This window comes from Protomyctophum bolini (assembly GCF_963924005.1).
Source record: "Protomyctophum bolini genome assembly, chromosome: 18".
Taxonomy (NCBI): domain Eukaryota; kingdom Metazoa; phylum Chordata; class Actinopteri; order Myctophiformes; family Myctophidae; genus Protomyctophum; species Protomyctophum bolini.
The window spans coordinates 27,236,580-27,262,582 of NC_137879.1; the positions used below are offsets into that span (position 1 = coordinate 27,236,580).

At 42.7% G+C, this 26,003-nt stretch overlaps 1 protein-coding gene across 6 annotated transcripts in view; it reads right to left on the reverse strand.

The window, feature by feature from the left end:
- Positions 1 to 21,511: 21,511 nt before the first annotated feature.
- jmjd1cb (jumonji domain containing 1Cb) overlaps positions 21,512 to 26,003 on the reverse strand; it is a 99,095-nt gene continuing 94,603 nt past the window's right edge. For all 6 annotated transcript variants that reach the window (XM_080788816.1, XM_080788812.1, XM_080788811.1 and 3 more), the window contains 3 exons: positions 25,795 to 25,968; positions 25,212 to 25,343; positions 21,512 to 24,021 (listed from right to left, as the gene is read on the reverse strand). In XM_080788816.1, coding sequence (XP_080644942.1) covers positions 23,905 to 24,021; positions 25,212 to 25,343; positions 25,795 to 25,968 — 423 coding nt within the window. In that variant the 3' untranslated portion in view covers positions 21,512 to 23,904. The remainder of the gene's footprint in view (positions 24,022 to 25,211; positions 25,344 to 25,794; positions 25,969 to 26,003) is intronic.

Sequence of the window (26,003 nt, forward strand, 5' to 3'; positions counted from 1 at the left end):
TCTAAAAGGATGGTTAAATATGAGTTCCCGGTAATTCCTTACATGCCAGTGTGGCGCAGGTGATAAACCGGGGGTTTGTAAACAGGACATTCAGGGTTCAAGTCCCCTGAAGAACATTTTCAATGTCCATCTAAATTCTAAAAGGCTTGTTAAATATGAGTTCCCGGTTAAAATTAAAAAATTTACACTGATTTCCAGAAGGACAACTTTAAAGCAGCCCAGAAATTCACCATGTTTGTGTGCCTCAATGGCCCAATGGATAAGTCAAATGATATCCTAGTATACCTAGTAGAAGTGTGCCGGTTCGAACCCGACTCACTCCTAGTAGGCGGTGATGGTTCAAATCACTGACATCTAGAGTTGGAGTGGCCCAGTGGATAAATCAGATGATATCCATAGAATACCTAGTACAAGTATGCTGGTTCAAATCACCAACACCTATAGTAGGAGGAGAGTAGGGGGCAGGTAGGAGGAGAGTAGGGGTCAGGTAGGAGGAGAGTAGGGTTCCGTTAGGAGGAGAGCAGGGTGGTCAGGTAGGAGGAGAGTAGAGGTCAGGCAGGAGGAGAGTATGGGTGAGGTAGGAGGAGAGTAAGGTTCAGGTAGGAGGAGAGCAGGGTGGTCAGGTAGGAGGAGAGTAGGAAGACAGTAGGGGTCAGGTAGGAAGAGAGTAGGGGTCAGGTAGGAAGGGGAGGGGCCAGGCAGGGAGAGAGTAGGAAGGAGAGGGGTCAGGCAGGAGTAGAGTCGGAAGGGGAGGGGTCAGGCAGGAGGATAGTAGGAAGGGGAGGGGCCAGGCAGGAGGAGAGTAGGAAGGGGAGGGGCCAGGCAGGGGGAGAGTAGGAAGGGGAGGGGCCAGGCAGGGGGATAGTAGGAAGGGGAGGGGCCAGGCATAGGGATAGTAGGAAGGGGAGGGGCCAGGCAGGGGGAGAGTAGGAAGGGGAGGGGCCAGGCAGGGGGAGAGTAGGAAGGGGAGGGGCCAGGCAGGGGGAGAGTAGGAAGGGGAGGGGCCAGGCAGGGGGAGAGTAGGAAGGGGAGGGGCCAGGCAGGGGGAGAGTAGGAAGGGGAGGGGCCAGGCAGGAGGAGAGTAGGAAGGGGAGGGGCCAGGCAGGGGGAAGAGTAGGAAGTGGAGGGGCCAGGCAGGGGGAGAGTAGGAAGTGAAGGGGCCAGGCAGGGGGAGAGTAGGAAGGGGAGGGGCCAGGCAGGGGGAGAGTGGGGAGGACCCAGGCAGGAGTATGGGGAGGGGCCAGGCAGGGGGAGAGTAGGAAGGGGAGGGGCCAGGCAGGGGGAGAGTAGGAAGGGGAGGGGCCAGGCAGGGGGAGAGTAGGAAGGGGAGGGGCCAGGCAGGGGGAGAGTAGGAAGGGGAGGGGCCAGGCAGGGGGAGAGTAGGAAGGGGAGGGGCCAGGCAGGGGGAGAGTAGGAAGGGGAGGGGCCAGGCAGGGGGAGAGTAGGAAGGGGAGGGGCCAGGCAGGGGGAGAGTAGGAAGGGGAGGGGCCAGGCAGGGGGAGAGTAGGAAGGGGAGGGGCCAGGCAGGGGGAGAGAAGCCAAAGGGGGTCTTCCTGATTTTTTTTATAATTTTCAAATTTCAAGTAGTAGTAGTAGTAGTAGTATTAGTAGTAGGAAAACTACTCTCCCTACTACTACTACTACTACTACTACTACTACTACTACTACTACTACTACTACTACTACTACTACTACTACTACTTGAAATTTGAAAATTATAAAAAAAATCAGGAAGACCCCCTTTGGCTTCTCTCCCCCTGCCTGGCCCCTCCCCTTCCTACTCTCCCCCTACCTGGCCCCTCCCCTTCCTACTCTCCCCCTGCCTGGCCCCTCCCCTTCCTACTCTCCCCCTGCCTGGCCCCTCCACTTCCTACTCTCCCCCTGCCTGGCCCCTCCCCATACTCCTGCCTGAGTCCTCCCCACTCTCCCCCTGCCTGGACCCTCCCCATACTCCTGCCTGGGTCCTCCCCACTCTCCCCCTGCCTGGCCCCTCCCCTTCCTACTCTTCCCCCTGCCTGGCCCCTCCCCTTCCTACTCTCCCCCTGCCTGGCCCCTCCCCTTCCTACTCTCCCCCTGCCTGGCCCCTCCCCTTCCTACTCTCCCCCTGCCTGGCCCCTCCCCTTCCTACTCTCCCCCTGCTGGGCCCCTCCCCTTCCTACTCTCCCCCTGCCTGGCCCCTCCCCATACTCCTGCCTGGGTCCTCCCCACTCTCCCCCTGCCTGGCCCCTCCCCTTCCTACTCTCCCCCTGCCTAGCCCCTCCACTTCCTACTCTCCCCCTGCCTGGCCCCTCCACTTCCTACTCTCCTTCTGCCTGGCCCCTCCCCTTCCTACTCTCCTCCTGCCTGGCCCCTCCCCTTCCTACTGTCCCCCTGCCTGGCCCGTCCCCTTCCTACTCTCCTCCTGCCTGGCCCGTCCCCTTCCTACTCTCCTAATGCCTGGCCCCTCCCCTATCCCTGCCTGGCCCCTCCCCTTCCTGGCCCCTCCCCTTCCTACTATCCCTATGCCTGGCCCCTCCCCTTCCTACTATCCCCCTGCCTGGCCCCTCCCCTTCATACTCTCCTCCTGCCTGGCCCCTCCCCTTCCTACTATCCTCCTGCCTGACCCCTCCCCTTCCGACTCTACTCCTGCCTGACCCCTCTCCTTCCTACTCTCTCCCTGCCTGGCCCCTCCCCTTCCTACCTGACCCCTACTCTCTTCCTACCTGACCCCTACTGTCTTCCTACTCTCCTCCTACCTGACCAACCTGCTCTCCTCCTACCTGAACCTTACTCTCCTCCTACCTCACCCATACTCTCCTCCTGCCTGACCTCTACTCTCCTCCTACCTGACCACCCTGCTCTCCTCCTACCTGCCCCCTACTCTCCTCCTACTCTAGGTGTTGGTGATTTGAACCAGCATACTTGTACTAGGTATTCTATGGATATCATCTGATTTATCCACTGGGCCACTCCAACTCTAGGTGTCAGTGATTTGAACCATCACCGCCTACTAGGAGTGAGTCGGGTTCGAACCGGCACACTTCTACTAGGTATACTAGGATATCATTTGACTTATCCATTGGGCCATTGAGGCACACAAACATGGTGAATTTCTGGGCTGCTTTAAAGTTGTCCTTCTGGAAATCAGTGTAAATTTTTTAATTTTAACCGGGAACTCATATTTAACAAGCCTTTTAGAATTTAGATGGACATTGAAAATGTTCTTCAGGGGACTTGAACCCTGAATGTCCTGTTTACAAACCCCCGGTTTATCACCTGCGCCACACTGGCATGTAAGGAATTACCGGGAACTCATATTTAACCATCCTTTTAGAATTTAGATGGACATTGAAAATGTTCTTCAGGGGACTTGAACCCTGAATGTCCTGTTTACAAACCCCCGGTTTATCACCTGCGCCACACTGGCATGTAAGGAATTACCGGGAACTCATATTTAACCAGCCTTTTAGAATTTAGATGGACATTGAAAATGTTCTTCAGGGGACTTGAACCCTGAATGTCCTGTTTACAAACCCCCGGTTTATCACCTGCGCCACACTGGCATGTAAGGTATAACCGGGAACTCATATTTAACCAGCCTTTTAGAATTTAGATGGACATTGAAAAGGTTCTTCAGGGGACTTGAACCCTGAATGTCCTGTTTACAAACACCCGGTTTATCACCTGCGCCACACTGGCATGTAAGGTATAACCGGGAACTCATATTTAACCAGCCTTTTAGAATTTAGATGGACATTGAAAATGTTCTTCAGGGGACTTGAACCCTGAATGTCCTGTTTACAAACCCCCGGTTTATCACCTGCGCCACACTGGCATGTAAGGAATTACCGGGAACTCATATTTAACCAGCCTTTTAGAATTTAGATGGACATTGAAAATGTTCTTCAGGGGACTTGAACCCTGAATGTCCTGTTTACAAACCCCCGGTTTATCACCTGCGCCACACTGGCATGTAAGGAATTACCGGGAACTCATATTTAACCAGCCTTTTAGAATTTAGATGGACATTGAAAATGTTCTTCAGGGGACTTGAACCCTGAATGTCCTGTTTACAAACCCCCGGTTTATCACCTGCGCCACACTGGCATGTAAGGTATAACCGGGAACTCATATTTAACAAGCCTTTTAGAATTTAGATGGACATTGAAAATGTTCTTCAGGGGACTTGAACCCTGAATGTCCTGTTTACAAACCCCCGGTTTATCACCTGCGCCACACTGGCATGTAAGGTATAACCGGGAACTCATATTTAACCAGCCTTTTAGAATTTAGATGGACATTGAAAATGTTCTTCAGGGGACTTGAACCCTGAATGTCCTGTTTACAAACCCCCGGTTTATCACCTGCGCCACACTGGCATGTAAGGAATTACCGGGAACTCATATTTAACCATCCTTTTAGAATTTAGATGGACATTGAAAATGTTCTTCAGGGGACTTGAACACTGAATGTCCTGTTTACAAACCCCCGGTTTATCACCTGCGCCACACTGGCATGTAAGGAATTACCGGGAACTCATATTTAACCAGCCTTTTAGAATTTAGATGGACATTGAAAATGTTCTTCAGGGGACTTGAACCCTGAATGTCCTGTTTACAAACCCCCGGTTTATCACCTGCGCCACACTGGCATGTAAGGTATAACCGGGAACTCATATTTAACAAGCCTTTTAGAATTTAGATGGACATTGAAAATGTTCTTCAGGGGACTTGAACCCTGAATGTCCTGTTTACAAACCCCCGGTTTATCACCTGCGCCACACTGGCATGTAAGGTATAACCGGGAACTCATATTTAACAAGCCTTTTAGAATTTAGATGGACATTGAAAAGGTTCTTCAGGGGACTTGAACCCTGAATGTCCTGTTTACAAACCCCCGGTTTATCACCTGCGCCACACTGGCATGTAAGGTATAACCGGGAACTCATATTTAACCAGCCTTTTAGAATTTAGATGGACATTGAAAAGGTTCTTCAGGGTACTTGAACCCTGAATGTCCTGTTTACAAACCCCCGGTTTATCACCTGCGCCACACTGGCATGTAAGGTATAACCGGGAACTCATATTTAACCAGCCTTTTAGAATTTAGATGGACATTGAAAATGTTCTTCAGGGGACTTGAACCGTGAATGTCCTGTTTACAAACCCCCGGTTTATCACCTGCGCCACACTGGCATGTAAGGAATTACCGGGAACTCATATTTAACCAGCCTTTTAGAATTTAGATGGACATTGAAAATGTTCTTCAGGGGACTTGAACCCTGAATGTCCTGTTTACAAACCCCCGGTTTATCACCTGCGCCACACTGGCATGTAAGGAATTACCGGGAACTCATATTTAACCATCCTTTTAGAATTTAGATGGACATTGAAAATGTTCTTCAGGGGTCCTCCAGCACCTTGATGTCATGACATATGACTTGAACCGGCCAACTGACTGTAGCAGAGGCAACGGGCCAAGCGCTCCACACCATTACGCCACGGCACCTTTGGGCATTCAGCAGATGTCTCCGGGTGCTTTTGAGTTTTTATTTTTTATTCTAGCCTTGAAAAGTTCAAATTACTGCAGCATTGAGCTGTAGGAGGAACTCCCGATGGTCCTCCAGCACCTTGATGTCATGACATGGGACTTGAACCGGCCAACTGACTGTAGCAGAGGCATCGGGCCAAGCTCTCCACACCATTACGCCACGGCACCTTTGGGCATTCAGCAGATGTCTCCGGGTGCTTTTGAGTTTTTATTTTTTATTCTAGCCTTGAAAAGTTCAAATTACTGCAGCATTGAGCTGTAGGAGGATCTCCCGATGGTCCTCCAGCACCTTGATGTCATGACATGGGACTTGAACCGGCCAACTGACTGTAGCAGAGGCATCGGGCCAAGCGCTCCACACCATTACGCCACGGCACCTTTGGGCATTCAGCAGATGTCTCCGGGTGCTTTTGAGTTTTTATTTTTTATTCTAGCCTTGAAAAGTTCAAATTACTGCAGCATTGAGCTGTAGGAGGAACAGGCCTTGAACATGGAATGTCTGTACTGAAACCCATTTAATTTAATCATTTAATGATTTCAAAGATTATTTTTCAGGCAAACATGTCCACCCTAAGTTGAACCTAAGTAGGCTAGGATGGGGTTGGTAGGTTTAAGTATGTAGGACTAGTAGCATGCCAAAGTTTGTGCTATTGCCATAGAGAATGCATTGGGCTTTTAAGTTAAATAACTCAGAAACTACAAAACATTTCAAAGTAAAAACTTCCAGGATGTGTCTCCACAGTAAGGCGAAAAATAAAAAGTGTGAATGGAGTTTCTAGGTGAATGTGATTTTTGAGTGCCTATAAAGCTGCCATTGAGCCCCATGTTAAATGTCTCAAATTTGAAAGCACTATATTTCTAAAACTATGACACATTTCAAAGATTCCTTTTCAGGAAAACATGTCCACCCTAAGATGAACCTAAGTAGGCTAGAATGGGGTTGGTAGGTTTAAGTATGTAGGACTAGTAGCATGCCAAAGTTTGTGCTATTGCCATAGAGAATGCATTGGGCGTTTACGTTAAATAACTCAGAAACTACAAAACATTTCAAAGTAAAAACTTCCAGCATGTGTCTCCACAGTAAGCTGAATAATAAAAAGTGTGAATGGAGTTTCTAGGTGAATGTGATTTTTGAGTGCCTATAAAGCTGCCATTGAGCCCCATGTTAAATGTCTCAAATTTGAAAGCACTATATTTCTAAAACTATGACACATTTCAAAGATTATTTTTCAGGCAAACATGTCCACGCTAAGATTAACCTAAGTAGGCTAGGATGGGGTTGGTAGGTTTAAGTATGTAGGACTAGTAGCATGCCAAAGTTTGTGCTATTGCCATAGAGAATGCATTGGGCTTTTAAGTTAAATAACTCAGAAACTACAAAACATTTCAAAGTAAAAACTTCCAAGATGTGTCTCCACAGTAAGGCGAAAAATAAAAAGTGTGAATGGAGTTTCTAGGTGAATGTGATTTTTGAGTGCCTATAAAGCTGCCATTGAGCCCCATGTTAAATGTCTCAAATTTGAAAGCACTATATTTCTAAAACTATGACACATTTCAAAGATTCCTTTTCAGGCAAACATGTCCACCCTAAGATGAACCTAAGTAGGCTAGAATGGGGTTTGTAGGTTTAAGTATGTAATGCCCATAGTCCAAAATGATGAGAAACGAGGATAACTTTTTTTTCAAAATTTCAAAAAACATGGGCTATAACCCATCGTTTTTTTCATTTTTTCATTTTTTTCAAATCCTCAAAAATGATGAAAAACGGCCTGCCATAGTATGCCGTACGATATGGGCTATAGCCCACGGTCCAAAATGATGAGAAACGAGGCTAACTTTTTTTTTCAAAATTAAAAAAAACATGGGCTATAACCCATCGTTTTTTTCATTTTTTCATTTTTTTCAAATCCTCAAAAATGATGAAAAACTACGTGCTATAGTATGCCGTACGATATGGGCTATAGCCCATGGTCCAAAATGATGAGAAACGAGGATAACCTTTTTTTTTCAAAATTTCAAAAAACATGGGCTATAACCCATCGTTTTTTTCATTTTTTCATTTTTTTCAAATCCTCAAAAATGATGAAAAACTACGTGCTATAGTATGCCGTACGATATGGGCTATAGCCCATGGGCCAAAATGATGAGAAACGAGGATAACTTTTTTTTTCAAAATTAAAAAAAAACATGGGCTATAACCCATCGTTTTTTACATTTTTTCCAAATCCTCAAAAATGATGAAAAACGGCGTGCTATAGTATGCCGTACGATATGGGCTATAGCCCATGGTCCAAAATGATGAGAAACGAGGAAAACTTTTTTTTTCATGGGCTATAACCCATCGTTTTTTTCATTTTTTTCAAATCCTCAAAAATGATGGAAAACGGCGTGCTATAGTATGCCGTACGATATGGGCTATAGCCCATGGTCCAAAATGATGAGAAACGAGGATAACCTTTAAAAAAAAAAAAAAAAAAAAACATGGGCTATAACCCATCGTTTTTTTTCCCTTTTTTTCAAATCCTCAAAAATAATGAAAAACGGCGTGCTAGAGTATGCCGTACGATATGGGCTATAGCCTATGGTCTAAAATGATGAGAAACGAGGATAACTTTTTTTTCAAAATTAAAAAAACATGGGCTATAACCCATCGTTTTTTCATTTTCTCATTTTTTTCAAATCCTCAAAAATGATGAAAAACGGCGTGCTATAGTATGCCGTACGATATGGGCTATAGCCTGTGACGGCGGACGCCGTCACTATACCTAATGCAGAGGCTAACACAATTCTATGTATAATGTATAATGTAAATAAGGACACAAATTGTAACAAATGCATTTATTGAAGTTAAGGGGGGACACTGAGTTGTCGGTGATTCTCTGAAGTGGTGGATCTCCTCATACACCTACAAATGAGCAGAGATAAGGCACATTAGTTTAGGAATAAATAGGACAGCATACTTTCTAATTGACCAGTATAAGGAGAAGACTTGTAAAGAAGGAATGTAAATCTCTGTCTAAACTTACCTCTGTTTATTCTCATCCTCCTCTCAGGGTGGTGTTCGGGCAAATGAGTTCCCTCTGGGTATAGGCACCCCTCTTATAGTTCCGGGCGGGGCCAAGTGGGAAATGGAGCAGGGGGGATTGGGATGGACTATAGTCTATAATGAATGTAATCCTGTATGTGTTGTATATATATTCTATGCTAACTACTAATTGTAAATAGGTATGGAGGGTGCATAATAGGGGGAGTAAGTTTATATAAAATGGCATTGTGTGATTCTAAGAATGGGGAATATGGTTATGGTTACCCATGGGGAATGGTATGGGCTAACCAGGGAATGGACTGCACTATAAAAAGCAGTCAGTTGTATTGAACCCGAGATATGACAGGTTGTTATGCATAGGCCTGTCAAAGTGATGGAGAAATAAAGCCTTATTGAAGGTGCCCTGGACTGGTCTCTATTCATTTGTTGCCTTGGCCGCTCGACACTCTCACATAGCCCATGGTCCAAAATGATGAGAAACGAGGATAACTTTTTTTTTCCAAAATTTCAAAAAACATGGGCTATAACCCATCGTTTTTTTTCATTTTTTTCAAATCCTCAAAAATGATGAAAAACTACGTGCTATAGTATGCCGTACGATATGGGCTATAGCCCATGGTCCAAAATGATGAGAAACGAGGATAACCTTTAAAAAACAAAAAAAAAAAAAAAACATGGGCTATAACCCATCGTTTTTTTTCTTCTTTTTTTTAAATCCTCAAAAATGATGAAAAACGGCGTGCTAGAGTATGCCGTACGATATGGGCTATAGCCCATGGTCCAAAATGATGAGAAACGAGGATAACTTTTTTTTTCAAAATTTCAAAAAACATGGGCTATAACCCATCGTTTTTTTTCATTTTTTCCAAATCCTCAAAAATGATGAAAAACTACGTGCTATAGTATGCCGTACGATATGGGCTATAGCCCATGGTCCAAAATGATGAGAACCGAGGATAACTTTTTTTTTCAAAGTTTCAAAAAACATGGGCTATAACCCATCGTTTTTTTCATTTTTTCATTTTTTTCAAATCCTCCAAAATGATTAAAAACGGCGTGCTATAGTATGCCGTACGATATGGGCTATAGCCCATGGTCCAAAATGTTGAGAAACGAGGATAACTTTTTTTTTCAAAGTTTCAAAAAACATGGGCTATAACCCATCGTTTTTTTCATTTTTTTCAAATCCTCAAAAATGATGAAAAACGGCATGCTATAGTATGCCGTACGATATGGGCTATAGCCCATGGTCCAAAATGATGAGAAACGAGGATAACTTTTTTTTTCAAAATTTCAAAAAAAGTCCTCCGTATTCCTCCGCAACACTCCGCAATTTGCTAATGTTTCTCATCCTCCGCAACACTCCTCCGCAACTATCTTAATATATAACAAGGTTGGATGGTCCTCCCTGACAAGAGAGACGAGAACTACATTGGCACCTGTTCTTGTATAAAGCCATGCTTGGAGATTGTCCTAAATAAATCTCATCTTTCCTGAAAAGGGACTCTGAACCCTACCACACCCGTTCAAGTAATTCCCCCAAATTCAAGTTATCAAAAGTTAACTCTGAACTTGGTAGATCTGCTTTTAGCTTCTATGGCCCTAATACATGGAATGACCTGCAAACAACATTAAAATGTACCACATTGGTACCCTTGAGTCGTTTTAAAACCTTGGTGAGCATACAAACCCCCACAATATGTAACTGTTTTATATCGTTTTGAATCGTTTTCAAATTGTGCAATGCGAGTGTGATATCTGGGGTGCATAGTGCATACATTTGTTAGACATACTATCAGTCCGACAAGCATTAGTCCGACAACACCGTCGCTCCCGACATGCATATACAGTACAGTATGGAGGCGTGGGACGGACGGACGGGAGATGCAGGTTTTCATAGTAAATGCGACCTATGGTCGCAACAATATCTCACACTTATATAGCACCTTTCTGAGTACCCAAAGATGCTTTACATGAGGCAAGAGGAAGCAACAAAAATAAAAACAACTTTATTATCCCATGCCACCAAAACCTCAACTGTCCTTTTGAACATAGTCCAATCCCCTCACACAATAGTCCACATTTCACATAAAAAAACCTGTATTCCAATACCTCAAACTCTCGGCCACTCCCTCACACTCGGTCACTCCAGCATGGTGGTGTTACGATGAAATTGGTGACCTGCTGAAATATGTGAAAATCGTGTAGACAATCACAATGTCAATGTCTGCTGATAAATGAAACGTAACAATTTACATTCAGAGTAAAAAAACCTAGTGATATTTAGGCCTTGTATTTAAAGATCTCCATAAAGTTGTGTGAAGTCCACAAGATCGATGGTCACATATTTCAGCAGGTCACCAATATCACCGTAACACTACCATGCTGGACTGACCGAGTGCGAGTGAGCAAGTGGCCGAGATTTGGGGTATTGGAATTTAGAAGAAACATCAAGCAGAACCCGACTATGTCGGGGGAGAGAAAGAGGAAATACAGGCAATAGTAGTAGCAATAGAAATAAACATAATAGTGATATATAGTACAACAATGTCAGATAATACGTATATAGTGGAATAAGAATGTTAAAAAAATTAAAATACAGTGTAGTGGTGTGGTGTAATATAACATGGTAGCAGTGCATGGTTGTGCTCTGTGAGGAGGCAGAGTCCATAGTCACATAGGCTCTGTGAAGAGGGTTACAGCAAAACATCAAATGGAGATGGTGATGGTTATAATTCTACCATTATGAGAATGTTTTTATTTTATATGTGAATAATGTAAGTCTGAACCAGGACCTTAAATTAAAATATGTCCAGACCACCATGAAAATGTAAATAAAACCCAAATAAATTATCCTAATATAGGAATATAGGACTGTCAGTTTAAGACAGTAAGAAACTTTTTCAAAAACCTTAGGCCTAGTTGTCAAATATAGTGCGCTGTCAATTTAAGATAGCACAATGGATAAACCTTTGAGAGAACTTTGAATGGAACCAAATGAATCGGTATACATTATCTTTTGCAAATGAGTGAAATACCCTTTGAATAAAATCCTTTAGTCACCTTAACCAATCCTAGAAAAACCCTTTGAACACAATCCAGGCAATGGATAAAACACCTTGTTAAAAGACCTTTAAAAAGTAATTGGAAGACGAAGGAATTCAGACCACACCTAATTATAAAGTTTAGAGGAATTTATATAAATTGATTCTCAGTGAAATTATGTTACAGATCCAGGCTTGACATAGCGTTATTCCATGACTGAATCACAACATTATTCCACAGTTTTACAACTTAATATAGTAGGGACAGAGACCAGGGGGTTAATCTGGCAACATAAATATCGTAAGTGATAGGCCCTGAAATATTTGTTATGCATAACAGGATGGGGACAACACAAAAGTGGACTCAGATAAAGAAACCCTTCTTTATCTGAGTCCACTTTTGTGGCAGTTGAAGCAGAGAGAGGTACTCACCCATCTCTTCCAAAACAAGTCAACGAGATACTGCACTTTTTCACCCTTCAGCAAAGTCTTTACAAGTCTTTTGTGAACAGTTCAAGTGGCATGACTGAGGTACTGATGCATTTCCATTGCTGACACACAGCAAAGGCCAGGTCTGGGTTGCTACCAGTGGGAGTGAGTGAATTCACATAATATATATCTTCTGCAGATCAGCTTCCACCAATATGGAAGGAGGTGGTGTTAGGTGGTGTTAGGATGTGTTAGAAGGAGGTGGTGTTAGAAGTTGGTGGAAGCTGATCTGCTGATCTACTTGCACCTGTCATATATACAGGGGACTTCAATTCCCAACACAAGGTTTGGGGTTACAGTCAAACATCAAATGAAGATACACAGAGCTAATGGGCCTCTAACACACTACTGTTTGACCAAAAAGAGCCCCCAAGCTTCTTTCTCGTGGGTCAGCAATGGAAATATAATTATCAGCACCTCAGTCATGCCACTTGAGCTTGTTGACTTGTTTTGGAAGAGATGGGCGAGTACCTGCCTCTGCTTCAAGAGCCACAAAAATGCACTCGGATTAAGAAGAACCTGGCAATGGCAGACGTTAAGATTATGGACGATTCAGTGCCAGAGAGCTTGTGGGTGTGTCGGGAAGAGACAAGCAGATGATACCTGATGCAAAGGGAAGAGTCGCATACCTAAGCCACTACAAGCAATAACATTCACCCACTTGTTCCCACATACATAATGCCTGCTACAAGCGACTGTCCTTTTATTTCGCCCTTTTTGACATGATTTCTGACATCATTGTTGCCACAATGATGTCAGATCATATGAAGTATTACTTTTAAGATAAAATGCAGCGTTGTGATGTACTATGATATGGTAGCAGTCCATGGTCGTGCTCTGTGAGGAGGCCGGGTCCACAGTCACACTCTTCATAGGCTGAGTGAAGGCTCTGTGAAGAAGCCTGGTCCACAGTCACACTCTTGATAGGCAGCTGGGGGTCCATATTACAAGTCCATGGAACTGCAGAGTGTGAGACAAAAAAAAACACCAGGGAGTGGCTCCCCGGATGATGAGTTAGTGGCAGGCCTTACTGGACAGTGAGTCTGTACAATGTTTATTTATTTATTTGACAGGGAAAATGCTCATTAATCAACATGTCAGTTTTCACATCCATGTAAATGGGCCAGAGTTAGCCAAAAGCTAGTTTACATCTGTAGTCCCTGAGTAGGCTCTTAAAAACGATGATAAAACTATCCATACAAAAACACATACAATAATTGTTAAAGGGTAAGACCACTTTTTTTGAGGTTTGGGTTGTGTAGTTACTTTGCCATGATGCTACTCCAAATGTGGACAAGAAATAAAAAAATACTGCTCCAGTGATTAGAAATTGACAATTCAAAATATGCTCCTCATTGACTTGCATTGTAGCTCAAACAGCTCTCAAAGGCACTCTTTTAGTACTTATACAAACACAAACAAAGTTGATTCAGACAATATAGAGCATCACCAAAACTCATGCAGTTTTATTTTTTCATAAAAATGTTAGATTCCTGTTGATTTTACTATTTGAATATCTGGATCCGGATCCACGGATCCAGTCCGGGTTTTCTTCCCAATAAAATGGACAAATCAACAGGAAGATAACATTTTTATGAAAAAATAAAACTACATGAGTTTTGGTGATGCTCTATATTGTCTGAATCAACATTGTTTCTGTTTGTTTACGTACTAAAAGAGTGACTTTGAGAGCTGTTTTAGCTACAATGTAAGTCAATGAGGAGCATATTTTGAATTATCAATTTCTAATCACTGGAGCAGTTATTTCTTATTTCTTGTCCACATTTGGAGTTGCATCATGGCAAAGTAACTACACAACCCAAACCTCAAAAAAAGTGGTCTTACCCTTTAAACAAACAAGTGTTAACTGATTGGAAATGATCCCACAGAACCAAGGGGTTAGGAGAGGAGAAAAGTTAGGGGGAAAAATACTTTTACATTTTTACAGGCAAATACATTACAATATAATGATGTAATTGTGAATACAATTATATATTATCTGACCACATTGATATACCATAACAAGAGGTTGTCATGGTAAAGTTTATTTGAAACAATAAAAATGAAAATAAATGGTACAGGGTATGGGTTAACGATGAACGTGTCTGCTTTACTACATATTTTCTAAATTTCACATGACTTCTGCAGATCAGCTTCCACCACATAATTCAAGGAGGTGGTGTTAGGTGGTGTTAGAAGGAGGTGGTGTTAGGAGTTGGTATTAGAAGGAAATAGTAGAGGAGGTGGTGGAAGCTGATCTGCAGAAGACAAGAAAATGTGAATTCACTCACTACCGCTTTTACCTGCACGTGCTATCTATACAACACTCAAATATCATTCCCAACACAAGGATTAGCCGTTACAGCTAAACATCAAATGGAGAGACACTGATCCAATAAATAAACTTTTTCATGAAAACATTAAATGTTAGTTTCAGTCTGACAGATGAAGCATAACTTGTCCACAGGTCTTTCCAGTGTGCTTGTCTTGGCCTGCACACAAATGACCAGCTCCTTTCCTACTGTATAGTATCGATGCATAGTTTATTATATAGAAATTTTAACGGTTAGGTTCTTCACTTACATATGATACTTGATGACTATTCCCAGGCAGGCAGACACTCTGTTGCTGGCTCCATGAAGAGGCCTGGTCCACGGTCACACTCTTGAGGCAGCTGGGGGTCCATAGTAGAAGTCCATCGACCTGCAGAGTGGGAGACGAAAAACTCCGGGGAGTGTCTCCCCGGACGATGAGTTAGTGGCAGACCTTACTGGACCGTGAGTCTGTACAGTGTTAATAACAGCCACACTGATGGGAAACACAGGGGGGGGGAGGAAAGGGAGGAGGGGGCAAGGAATATAAAATGCCGCCCCCAGGCTAAAAAAAACTTGAATAACCTCCCTATTCTGCATCATACCGACACTTTACATGTAGAGCAAAGGACCGACAGAGATACTAGCCAGAGCAAGCAATTTTACAGGAAAATACATTACAATATAATATTATATCATTATTATATTCACAATAATATCATCTGACATTGATATACTATAACAAAAGGTTTTCATGATAAAGTTTATTTGACACTTATATGGTTAACATTGAAGGTGTCTGTTTTTCTCCATGTTTTTAGTGATGGGAGATTAATCGGCAAACACATCGGTATCGGACAATATGAGTTGTTTTTAGATCAATCGGCATCGGTTCGATGAATCAATTAGACCGAATAATTCATCGGTCCGATTAATCGGTCTGTCTTCACAGATAAACAAGCCCAAAATAACAGCTTGAACAGATCTACAAGCTCACAATATTAAATATAAAAGGTATTTAAGTTAAATCCGACTTGCCTAAGCCTGTAGTGCAGTTACCCTGTTACATGTATTTTTCAGAATGGACAAAATCATTAAAAAAATTCAATACAGAATGACATATCAACATCGGTAATATCGGTTATCGGCCATAACAGCAATTAATTATATCGGATATCGATATCGGCCAAAATGTCTCATCGGCACATCCCTAATTACTTTTACATATATTTTCTAAATTTCACATGTCTTCTGCAGATCAGCTTCCACCACATCATGGAAGGAGGTGGTGTTAGGAGGTAGTGTTAGAAGGAGGTTGTGTAAGGAGGTGGTGTTAGGTGGTATTAGGAGGTGGTGTTAGAAGGAAATTGTAGAGGTGGTGGCAGCTGATCTGCAGAAGACACGGAAATGTGAATTCACTCACTACCGCTTTTACCTGCACGTTCTATCTATACAAGGGACTATCATTCCGGGTTACAGCTAACATCATTAAATGGAGAGATACTGCTCCAAAAAAAAGCTTTATCATGAAATCAATAAACGTAAGTGTCAGTCTCACAGATGAGGCATAACTTGTCCACAGGTATTTCCAGTGTGCTTGTCTTGGCCTGCACACAAATGACCAGCCCCTTTCCTCAGGTATCATCTGTGTGACTCTATGCATAGATACTGCTACTGTATGTCAAGTTTCATTACATAGACATTTCAACAGTTAGGTTCTTAGCTTACATATGATACTGATATTTCCAGGCAGGCAGGCACTCTGTTGCTGGCTCCATGAAGAGGCCTGGTCCACGGTCACACTCTTGAGGCAGCTGGGGGTCCATAATAGAAGTCCATGGACCTGCAGAGGGGGAGACAAACTCCGGGGAGTGTCTCCCCGGACGATGAGTTAGTGGCAGGCCTTACTGGACCGTGAGTCTGTACAGTGTTAATAACAGCCACACTGATGGGAAACACAACCAGCATCATACCGATCAGTCCCCAAGACACTTTACATGTAGCTAAAAGGACCGACAGATACTAGCCAGAGCAAGCAATTTTACAGGCAAATACATTACAATATAATATAATGATATAATTGTGAATACAAATATTATCTGACATAATTTATATACCATGACAAAAGGTTGTCATGGTAACGTTTATTTGACACCTGTACATGTCTTTTTCATTTTTATACATATTTTCTAAATTTCGCATGTCTTCTGCAGATCAGCTACCACCTAACCACCACATAATGGAAGGAGGTGGTCCAGCCTTACTGGACTGTGAATCTGTACAGAAGAGAGGAGAAAAGGGAGGAGCGGATGGGGAAATAAAAAATGCTACAATATTAAATATAAAAGTATTTAAGTTAAATCTGACTTGCCTAAGCCTGCAGTGCAGTTACCCCGTTACATGTATTTTTCAGAATGGACAAAATTATTATAATTTTTCAATACAGAATGAGATCATATCGACATCGGTAATATCGGTTATCGGCCATAACAGCAATTCATTATATCGGATCTCGATATCGGCCAAAATGTCTCATCGGCACATCCCTATATTTTCTAAATTTCACATGTCTTCTGCAGATCAGCTTCCACCACATCATGGAAGGAGGTGGTGTTAGGAGGTGATGTTAGAAGGAGGTGGTATTAGGAGGTGGTATTAGGAGGTGGTATTAGGAGGTGGTGGTAGAAGGAAATGGTAGAGGAGGTGGTGGAAGCTGATCCGCAGAAGACGGAAATGTGAATTGACTCAGTCACTACCGCTTTTACCTGCTATCTATACAAGGGACTATCATTCCCAACAGAAGGATTAGGGTTACAGCTAAACATCAAATGGAGACATTGAGCCAATAAATAAAATGTATCATGAAAACAATAAATGCAAGTGTCAGGTCTCACAGTAGCCCCTCTCGGAACCCTACATAAAGCTTTTATGAAATTTGATTGTCGCTTTATATAGGGTTCCTGGTCATGATAAGATTTTCTAATGCGATTGTTGGAACGCGGATATAAACAAACTCATCGTTTAGTCGATCGGCGCGGTATTACCACGTTTTTTCCTGAGTTTGCTTACGAATGTGCGAACTATAAGTACCTTACATACCTCTGATAAAATCTCCTGTGTCGCGGAGGCCGTTAAGTATTTTTAATCCATGTTTGATTAAAAATGTCGCTTTGATTATTCTTGTTTATTTACCGTTTATTGTACCGCCTCCCGATGTGCCGTTGGCTTTGCCGGCTAACGTCATAGCTATAGCGCCACTAGCTAGCCAGATAGGCGGTACAATGAGGTGTCAATAAACAAGGTAGGAAGAGCGACATTTTTAATCAAACATAGATTAAAAATACTTAACGGTTTCCGCGGCACAGGACAATTCACAGCGGTATTTATAGGTACTTATAGTTCACACATTCAGAATAACTCAAACAAACAGAAGCCCTCAAACGGCGCCGCAACGACGTATCCGAGGTATTTATGTTTATTTCTGTTCGGTACCAGGTGGAATGGGACCCAATGGGGTAAAATCTACCAAATGCCAGAACTTTAGTACCATTTGGGTTCTGCTTGTGGGGCAAGTCTCACAGATGAGGCATAGCTTGTCCACAGGACTTTCCAGTGTGTGCCCACGCGCCTACTGTGGCCTCTAAACTAACCGTACACAGCAGATTAAACATCAAAATAAGATAAATACACCATACCAAAAGCAAATAAAGTACATATAGCAGCAACATCTAAACCACATCAATCAATATTAATAATGGCCCAGTATGCACCCATGTCCTCAGCCCAATCATTGCACATTAGGCCATGGGACAACGGCTTCTAAAAGCTTTAGATTTTGAGTTTGCCCCCAGCCAGCACACAGCAAATAAACAAATCAAAATAAGATAAATATGCCAAACCAAATTCACATAGTAAAGTAAATATATTGTAAATATATATTTTATAAATAAAACATTAGGGCAATAATCAGTGAGGCAAGATACTAAGATAATAAAGCTCTCCTAGGGAACATTTGATTATTAAGGTCAAACAAGACAACATGGAAACAGACTAAAGTGCACAAATGAACAATATGGCCAACAGTGGCATGTGCTCAACCAAACAAAAGCCATTAGCAACATTGGCTGCAACAAACAAGGCCTACCATGTGCTTTCTCCTTCACCCTGCATGAGAGGGTACCCCATTTCCTGCAGCAGAGGCAAAATGGTTCTCAACTAGGAGGAACAAGGCTTTTGTGCTTCCTGCTGGTCATGTGACTAGGTCAGGTGCAGTAGGTGCACCCATTCACCTTCTTCTTCTTCTTCTTCTCTCAGTTTTATGGCGGATCACAACCAACATAGAGGTGTATACCGCCACCTACTGTACAAGAGTATGTAACATTAGCTTTATAACACCCATTCACCTGGATTCCCACATACATTTTGACCATATTTGAAAATAGCCGATCTACAAGCTCGCAATGCGGCGCATTGTTTGAGCTTGTAGCTGCTATTTTCGAAAAGGTTTTTATACATTTGAAAACTTGAAATGGGACATTCGGCACAATGAGCATAGGCGGATCTAGAGATAAAGGGCCCCTGGGCCACCGACCCCCCGAACCCCGAATGGTTTTTTTTATTGTTTTTTACACCGAGCACATGACATAGAAGTAGGGTATACAGCAAGCAATTGCAAAAAATAAATAAAATATAATTGGTCCTCACTAATTAATTTTCCTGATAAAATACAATAGCATTCTATATCGTACGGCATACTATAGCACGCAGTTTTTCATCATTTTTGAGGATTTGAAAAAAATGAAAAAAATAAAAAAACGATGGGTTATAGCCCATGTTTTTTGAAATTTTGAAAAAAAAAGTTATCCTCGTTTCTCATCATTTTGGACCATGGGCTATAGCCCATATCGTACGGCATACTATAGCACGCCGTTTTTCATCATTTTTGAGGATTTGAAAAAAATGAAAAAAACGATGGGTTATAGCCCATGTTTTTTTAAATTTTGAAAAAAGAAGTTATCCTCGTTTCTCATCATTTTGGACCATGGGCTATAGCCCATATCGTACGGCATACTATAGCACGCCGTTTTTCATCATTTTTGAGGATTTGAAAAAAATGAAAAAATGAAAAAAAACGATGGGTTATAGCCCATGTTTTTGAATTTTTGAAAAATATATTATCCTCGTTTTTCATCATTTTGGACCATGGGCTATAGCCCATATTGTACGGCATACTATAGCACGCCGTTTTTAATCATTTTTGAGGATTTGAAAAAAATGAAAAAATGAAAAAAACGATGGGTTATAAAAATGATGAAGTGATTTTGTCTTTTTTACAAATCCCCGTTTTTCCAGGCCATGGGCTATAGTCCATGGTCTCGGAGGGATTTTCGTCTTTTTTTCAAATCCTCAAAAATGATGAAAAACGGCATGCTACAGTACCCTAACCCGGCTATAATCCATGGTCAAAAACGATGAAAAACGAGGATTTGAAAAAAAGACAATCACTTGTCGGAGTGATTTCGTCTTTTTTTTCAAATCCTCAAAAATGATGAAAAACGGCATGCTACAGTACCCTAACCATAACCCTTGATCGTAGGAGATAGTAATGTAGGACTCTACAGATCAAGTGCTATCCAGTCATAAAGTTTGAACACTTGACTTGAAGAAACTACTACAGAAAACTGGAAACACTGCATCCTCTCTGTAGGAATGATTCTGAACAATCGACAGCAGGGGACAACAGAAACAGGAAGGAAGACAATGAGGGCGGACACAAGTGTGGCCTACATGGGTCACATATAATTCGCCCAGCTGGTACCCACTTAAGGCCCAATCAGATCCCAGGTCAAACCCATATAGGCAAACACAGGTGGCGCACACATGGTTCTGAAATAAAATGGCCCATTTGGACCCACTTAGAAACCCGCATAAGCCCATATGGGCTAACACGGGTGGGCCCTTTGTGAAAACTGGGTGCACGGCCCACTCGGAACCCATGCCCATAGCCCATGTCAAAACCCAAGTTTGGACATGTTACCTGGGATCTTGTATCAAACAAATTCGACTAGGCCTAGTTGTAATCATTCATTCCATCTGTTAAATCCACTAAAGATATAGTTGTAATTTATTCATTCTGTCAATGAGGAAATAAATCTCTCCACAAAAACAACTTCTTTGTGCAATGTTGAATTTATACTTTGCTCATGCACTTTACTAGAAATATATAGCCTATATTTCAAAGTTCTCCAGAATTAATTGAACTAGAAGACATGGGGATCTGGGACTTGAACATGGAACCTCTGTGTTGAGAGCCTGATCATCAGACCAGTGGCGTGATAAATGCTATTTGGCTATTCTGAGTGGCCAAATAGCATTGACCACGCCTCCAGATCTTAAGTTAAGTAATAAGACCTGGTACTTAATACACGCAAAATACAGCCCCATCTCTCATAGTTGTTGAATAGAAATGTTCTTTTGTATTTTAGCCTTAAGTTAGGTAAAGTTACTTTCCACCACTGCATACATCCATGCAGAATCCATGTGATCCTGGCAGTGGCAGCCAGCCCAGGTGTGTTCTGGTCCTCTTGATTGAGCTCAATCAACAGCTCCAGAACACACACTTTTAACTGCAAAAAAAATTGGTAGGATTCTTAATTGGATAGAGCTCATGTGGTCTTATCATCTTCTGCCATTGAATTGCTTGGTTATACATACTTACTCATTAAAATTTCTGGCATATGAAAAGCCCCTATACAAGGTGCCTTATTGCAGTTTATTGCATGAATATGGGTAGAGTACAATTTGGCAAAATAATACCATTCTGTAATGATGGCAAATGCCAATACATAACAGGGAAGATTTGTGACAAAACATCTGTCATGTCTGATTTAGATGTGATTGAGATGTCAGAGATGTCTGTTAGGCCTACATTTCTAGAAAATACTTAGTTGAAAAAGAATTAAAAACGATTACTGAAAGCTGTTCATTTTGTATACTAGGGATGTCAAACGATAAAATGAATTGCTTTGATGAATCACAAGTAATCATATTATTTTCATGTACAGTATACATTAAAGACAGCAACGAAATCATTTGATAAATCCATTTTAATGGAAAATGTAAAACCCTTCTGAACTTCAATGTACAAAGCATGTAACACTTGCACTTTAAAATTTGAAATTGAAGCAAGCCATGTTTTAAAAAAATACCTCAGTGAATGTATATATGTATATATTTACACATAGTTGAGTTTTTCTTTTCTTTTTTTCCATCATTTAACTTCAAAAGTTCACCATAGCAAATCTGAACAAAACAAAACAGAAAAAACAAGACAATTAATTTTTCTTAAATAAATTACATCTTTTTTTGTTGTAAATGTCTCAATTTTACAGTGAATACTTTTAGTTTTTTTTAAATGCTGAAGTGTGTATAAGCAATGTAGGTATTTTTTAGCTTTTATTCTTTACATAATACAACTTTACAATGTCTTTACAATAGTTTGGCAGTTAATTTTTCAAAAAACAAAATTATGGCATGAGGACTGTGGAGCTCAGCAACAATTCCCAAAGTTACAGGCATTAGCTGGTGTATGTGTGTACGTAGATCTGTGTGCGTGTGTGTGTGTGTGTGTGTGTGTGTGTGTGTGTGTGTGTGTGTGTCTGTGTGTCTGTGTGTCTGTGCGGTAGGTGCGGACACTCGCGCATGCACGCGCAAACGTGTGTGTGTGTGTGTGTGTGTGTGTGTGTGTGTGTGTGTGTGTGTGTGTGCGTATGTGTGTGTCCTCCATCACAGTAGAGCCGTATTACAACTGAAAATCACTTTGCAAAAAAACAAAAACCTGTACAAGTCACATTTACATGAATGCTTTTTTGTTTTTATATCAAGAACATCGCTTCATCATAAAACTATAAAATAAATACAAGATCTTCACAGAGGAGAAACAATGAACCAAAACAATGTTCAGTATGAAAAAAAAGAAAGAAAGAAAAGATTAAGACGAACAAAAGCGCAAAAAAACACAAGAAAACAGACAAACAGAAACAGACACATTACTGGTAGGAACAACAAACAAACAAGGGAACAGCAGTGCTGTTTGCTTGCAGATTCAAAAATCTGGTTCAGATTTCTGAATAGATTTATCAGTTTCTCGTGTTTTTATTTTCTTCTTTTTTTCAAATTTTATTTCGTTTTCTTCCCTCAATTCGTTTTTTTTTCTCTTCTTCTTATGATTTTTAATCACTGTAAATCACAGTTATCCTGATGTTGCTTCGCTGCTGGTGATTCTGTGATGATCAGCAAAATCTTTAATAGCCAACGCTTCTCTCTTTCTCTCTCTTACGGGCCGCTGGCACAGACACTGATTAAATCCAGTTCTACTGATTTGGATGGCTTTGTGTATCCGCCAGGCCATCCCGCAGCCCTCCAGCATCGCTCAAATGTGATCTCAGAGGGAAGCCTTGGTGGTTCAGCAGACTAGGACGTCCTAACCAAGCGTTTCCAGCATGGAACATCTGTGCCTGTTGGGAGCTTATACCGCCCTGCCGTGAAAATAATTTAATTAGCATTGTTTTTCAGAGGACAGCTGAGCTGCCGCTGAAGTTGATCTAAATGCTTGTTTCAGGAGCATTTCAAAACCCACACAGGAGGAGGGAAATGGGTAAAAAGTACTGGATGCACCACTGCCGCATAGCAAGCCACCGTTCATTTAAATGTAGTGAGTTCAAATAAGGCTTGCGGGCAAACCTGTGCATGGTGTTGTGTTTTCCATGTTCTTTGCCTCTCTATTTTCTGATGAAATGAGAGTGAATGTTATTCTAGCACTAAGCCAGACTACGTGCACACCTAGCCCCCTGTCTGTCAGTCCAACTGGCCGTTCATGGCTCAAGTCTCTAGTCCAGTTGGCACTGAAGGTTTGGGATTATGGTTGATGAACACGAAGGTTAGTGTGTCTGTGAAACTCCAGGCACACGCTGATATCGCCTGCTGGTCACGTGGTGTCGAGTGGCACTCAGTCACGTGACTAGTATTATTATTTTCTTCTTCTTCTTTTGTTTGCATGTCTTGGATCACATGACGAGGTCTCTCGGAGGTTCAGGTCATGTGCAGGACGCCCCCATGACCACCTCTGTCTTGGTCACACATGAATGTGTGCATGTATGTAGTCTCTAATCACATGGCTGGCATTTGAGAGGGTCATGTGGCCAAGTCCACGAAACATCCCAGAGCGGGTGACATAGTCGTTTCGAGTCCCGTGACACGGTGTCCTGGGGGTGAGGTGGGGACATCAGGCCAGACACTGCGGAGGTCAGGCGACGTGCTCCTCCTCCTCCCCCCCCTCCCCCACTATGCTCGGGCGATGACCTCATCTGTCACTGACTGACGAGCAGTGACCCTTGAACTCCTCCTGGGGGGAGGGGAGGAGGGAGGGAGGGAAGGGGGGACATTTCCTCCAGAGGAGGATGAGGGAAAGACAGAGGAGGGAGTGTCATGAGTTCTCCTCTCCCTCCTCCTCCTCCTCTTCGTCCTCTGCGTCCTCCTCTGCAGCGCTCCTCTTCAGGGTGGCGACCGACTCCTTCGCACAGTGGTAGAGGATGTTCTTCACCTGCGGAGACAGAGGAGAGAGAGCGAGAGAAAGTTATCATACACTGCATGTGTGTGTGTGTGTGTGTGTGTGTGTGTGTGTGTGTGTGTGTGTGTGTGTGTGTGTGTGTGTGTGTGTGTGCGTGCGTGCGCGCATTGAGTCTGAAGAGAATAGGGACAGAGTGTCCAGAGAACATCCGTGATGATGACGCAGTCTGTCACCCTGTCTGTCTGAATTACATGCAGAGAGAAATGAAACACGCAGACACACACAGACACAGGCACACACACACACACACACACACACACACACACACACACACACACACACACACACACACACACACACATCTAACATCTAAAGGATGAAAATAAAAACATCATGAGAGAGAGAGAGAGCAAGCAGCTCTTAGTTATTATGAGGGTGAGTAATATGGAACGGTGTGTCCTGGCAACAGAAACACAATTGCCATGGTGTTCTGTCATGTCCTATGGGTCAGGGTCAATGACATGAGTCATATGAGGCCTTTTTCCCTGCTTCTGGTGTTTACTTGCCAGTTGGAGAGACCTAGCGGAAACGTACGTGTGTGTGTGTGTGTGTGTGTGTGTGTGTGTGTGTGTGTGTGTGTGTGTGTGTGTGTGTGCGTGCGTGCGTGCGTGCGTGCGTGCATGCGTGCGTGTGCGCGTGCGTGTACATGCGTTGTCATGTCAAAGTGTCCCTGAGCACGTACATGGTGTCCCTACCTGGAGGTTGCCATGGTTACAGAGTGAGTCAGCCCAAAGTACGTACGTGTGTATTATTATAATAGAAGACGACTCATTGGCCACCGACGGCCCACACATGTTTAGGACATAAAACAAGCACCTGGTGCGGGTTTCATTCATTTATATTTCACAGTCGTCCGTACTAGGGATGTGAATCTCATCACTGAGGCCGATAAGCTAGCATCTCAGCGCTTCGGAAACACAGGTTAGGATGAAATACGTACAACAATAACAATACAAAAACTGATGTAACCATGGATTTTACCGATGCAGACACAATTGCATCTGATGTACACTGAATGAACTGGTTGCAGTCGCATGATCGCATCGCGCATGTTTATATCTATTCACCAGTTCGTTATCACTGAATCTCCACACACTTAAGGTCGTTTCAGACGGGAAGCGACTGACTGATGTACACTACAGTACAGTAGGTGTTTATATTACCTGTAGTTTATCCTCGTAGTTGACCTCCTCTTTAGTGGCCCTCAGTTCCTGGGTCAGGTGGAAGGAGTTGGCCACGTGCTCCGGAGACACAAAGTCATTGATGACCTGGACACAGCTATGGAGATTCTGGACCTGAGAGACAAAACATTATAATACTTTATTATACACAGCCTCAAAAAAGATTGACACAGACATTGACACTGAGAGAAATTCCAGTTGTCAGAGCATCATCGCAGTATTAAACAAAGGCAAAGGTAGAGAACAAGTACCGGTAGTAGAGTAACACTAATTAAATCCGGATAACAATATAAAAGACAGTATAATATCCGACCTGGCCCTACTTCGCTTGGGCTGGTCAGGTGAGCACAGTATCTAGATCAGTAGGGTCTGTCCATGAGGGGGTTCCAAGGGGTCTCTTCTAAATGATGGGTAACTTTGAGAGAGCATACAAATGGACCCCCATTTGTACACTCTCAGAGTTATGGGGTCTGCCTGCAGCCTAGTGCATAGTAAACTGTGGTTCCCTTGGGAAATTAAACATTGTACATTTATTTATTTGTGTGTGTGTGTGCATGCTATGTACCTGGTGCATGGCCCCAGCAGGTATGAGGACAGAGTCTCCTAGGAACTGAACCACGGTCCAGCCCTGAATGCCGTGTTCCTCCAACAGCCTCTGGCGCTGCTTCCTGCTCAGGTAGCAGCTCTGCTCCCTGATTGGGTCCTGCTCCGACACGTCCGTCCCCTGCTCCTTGCACAGCTAGAACAGAGAGTTGGTAGAGGGGGACATTTTTT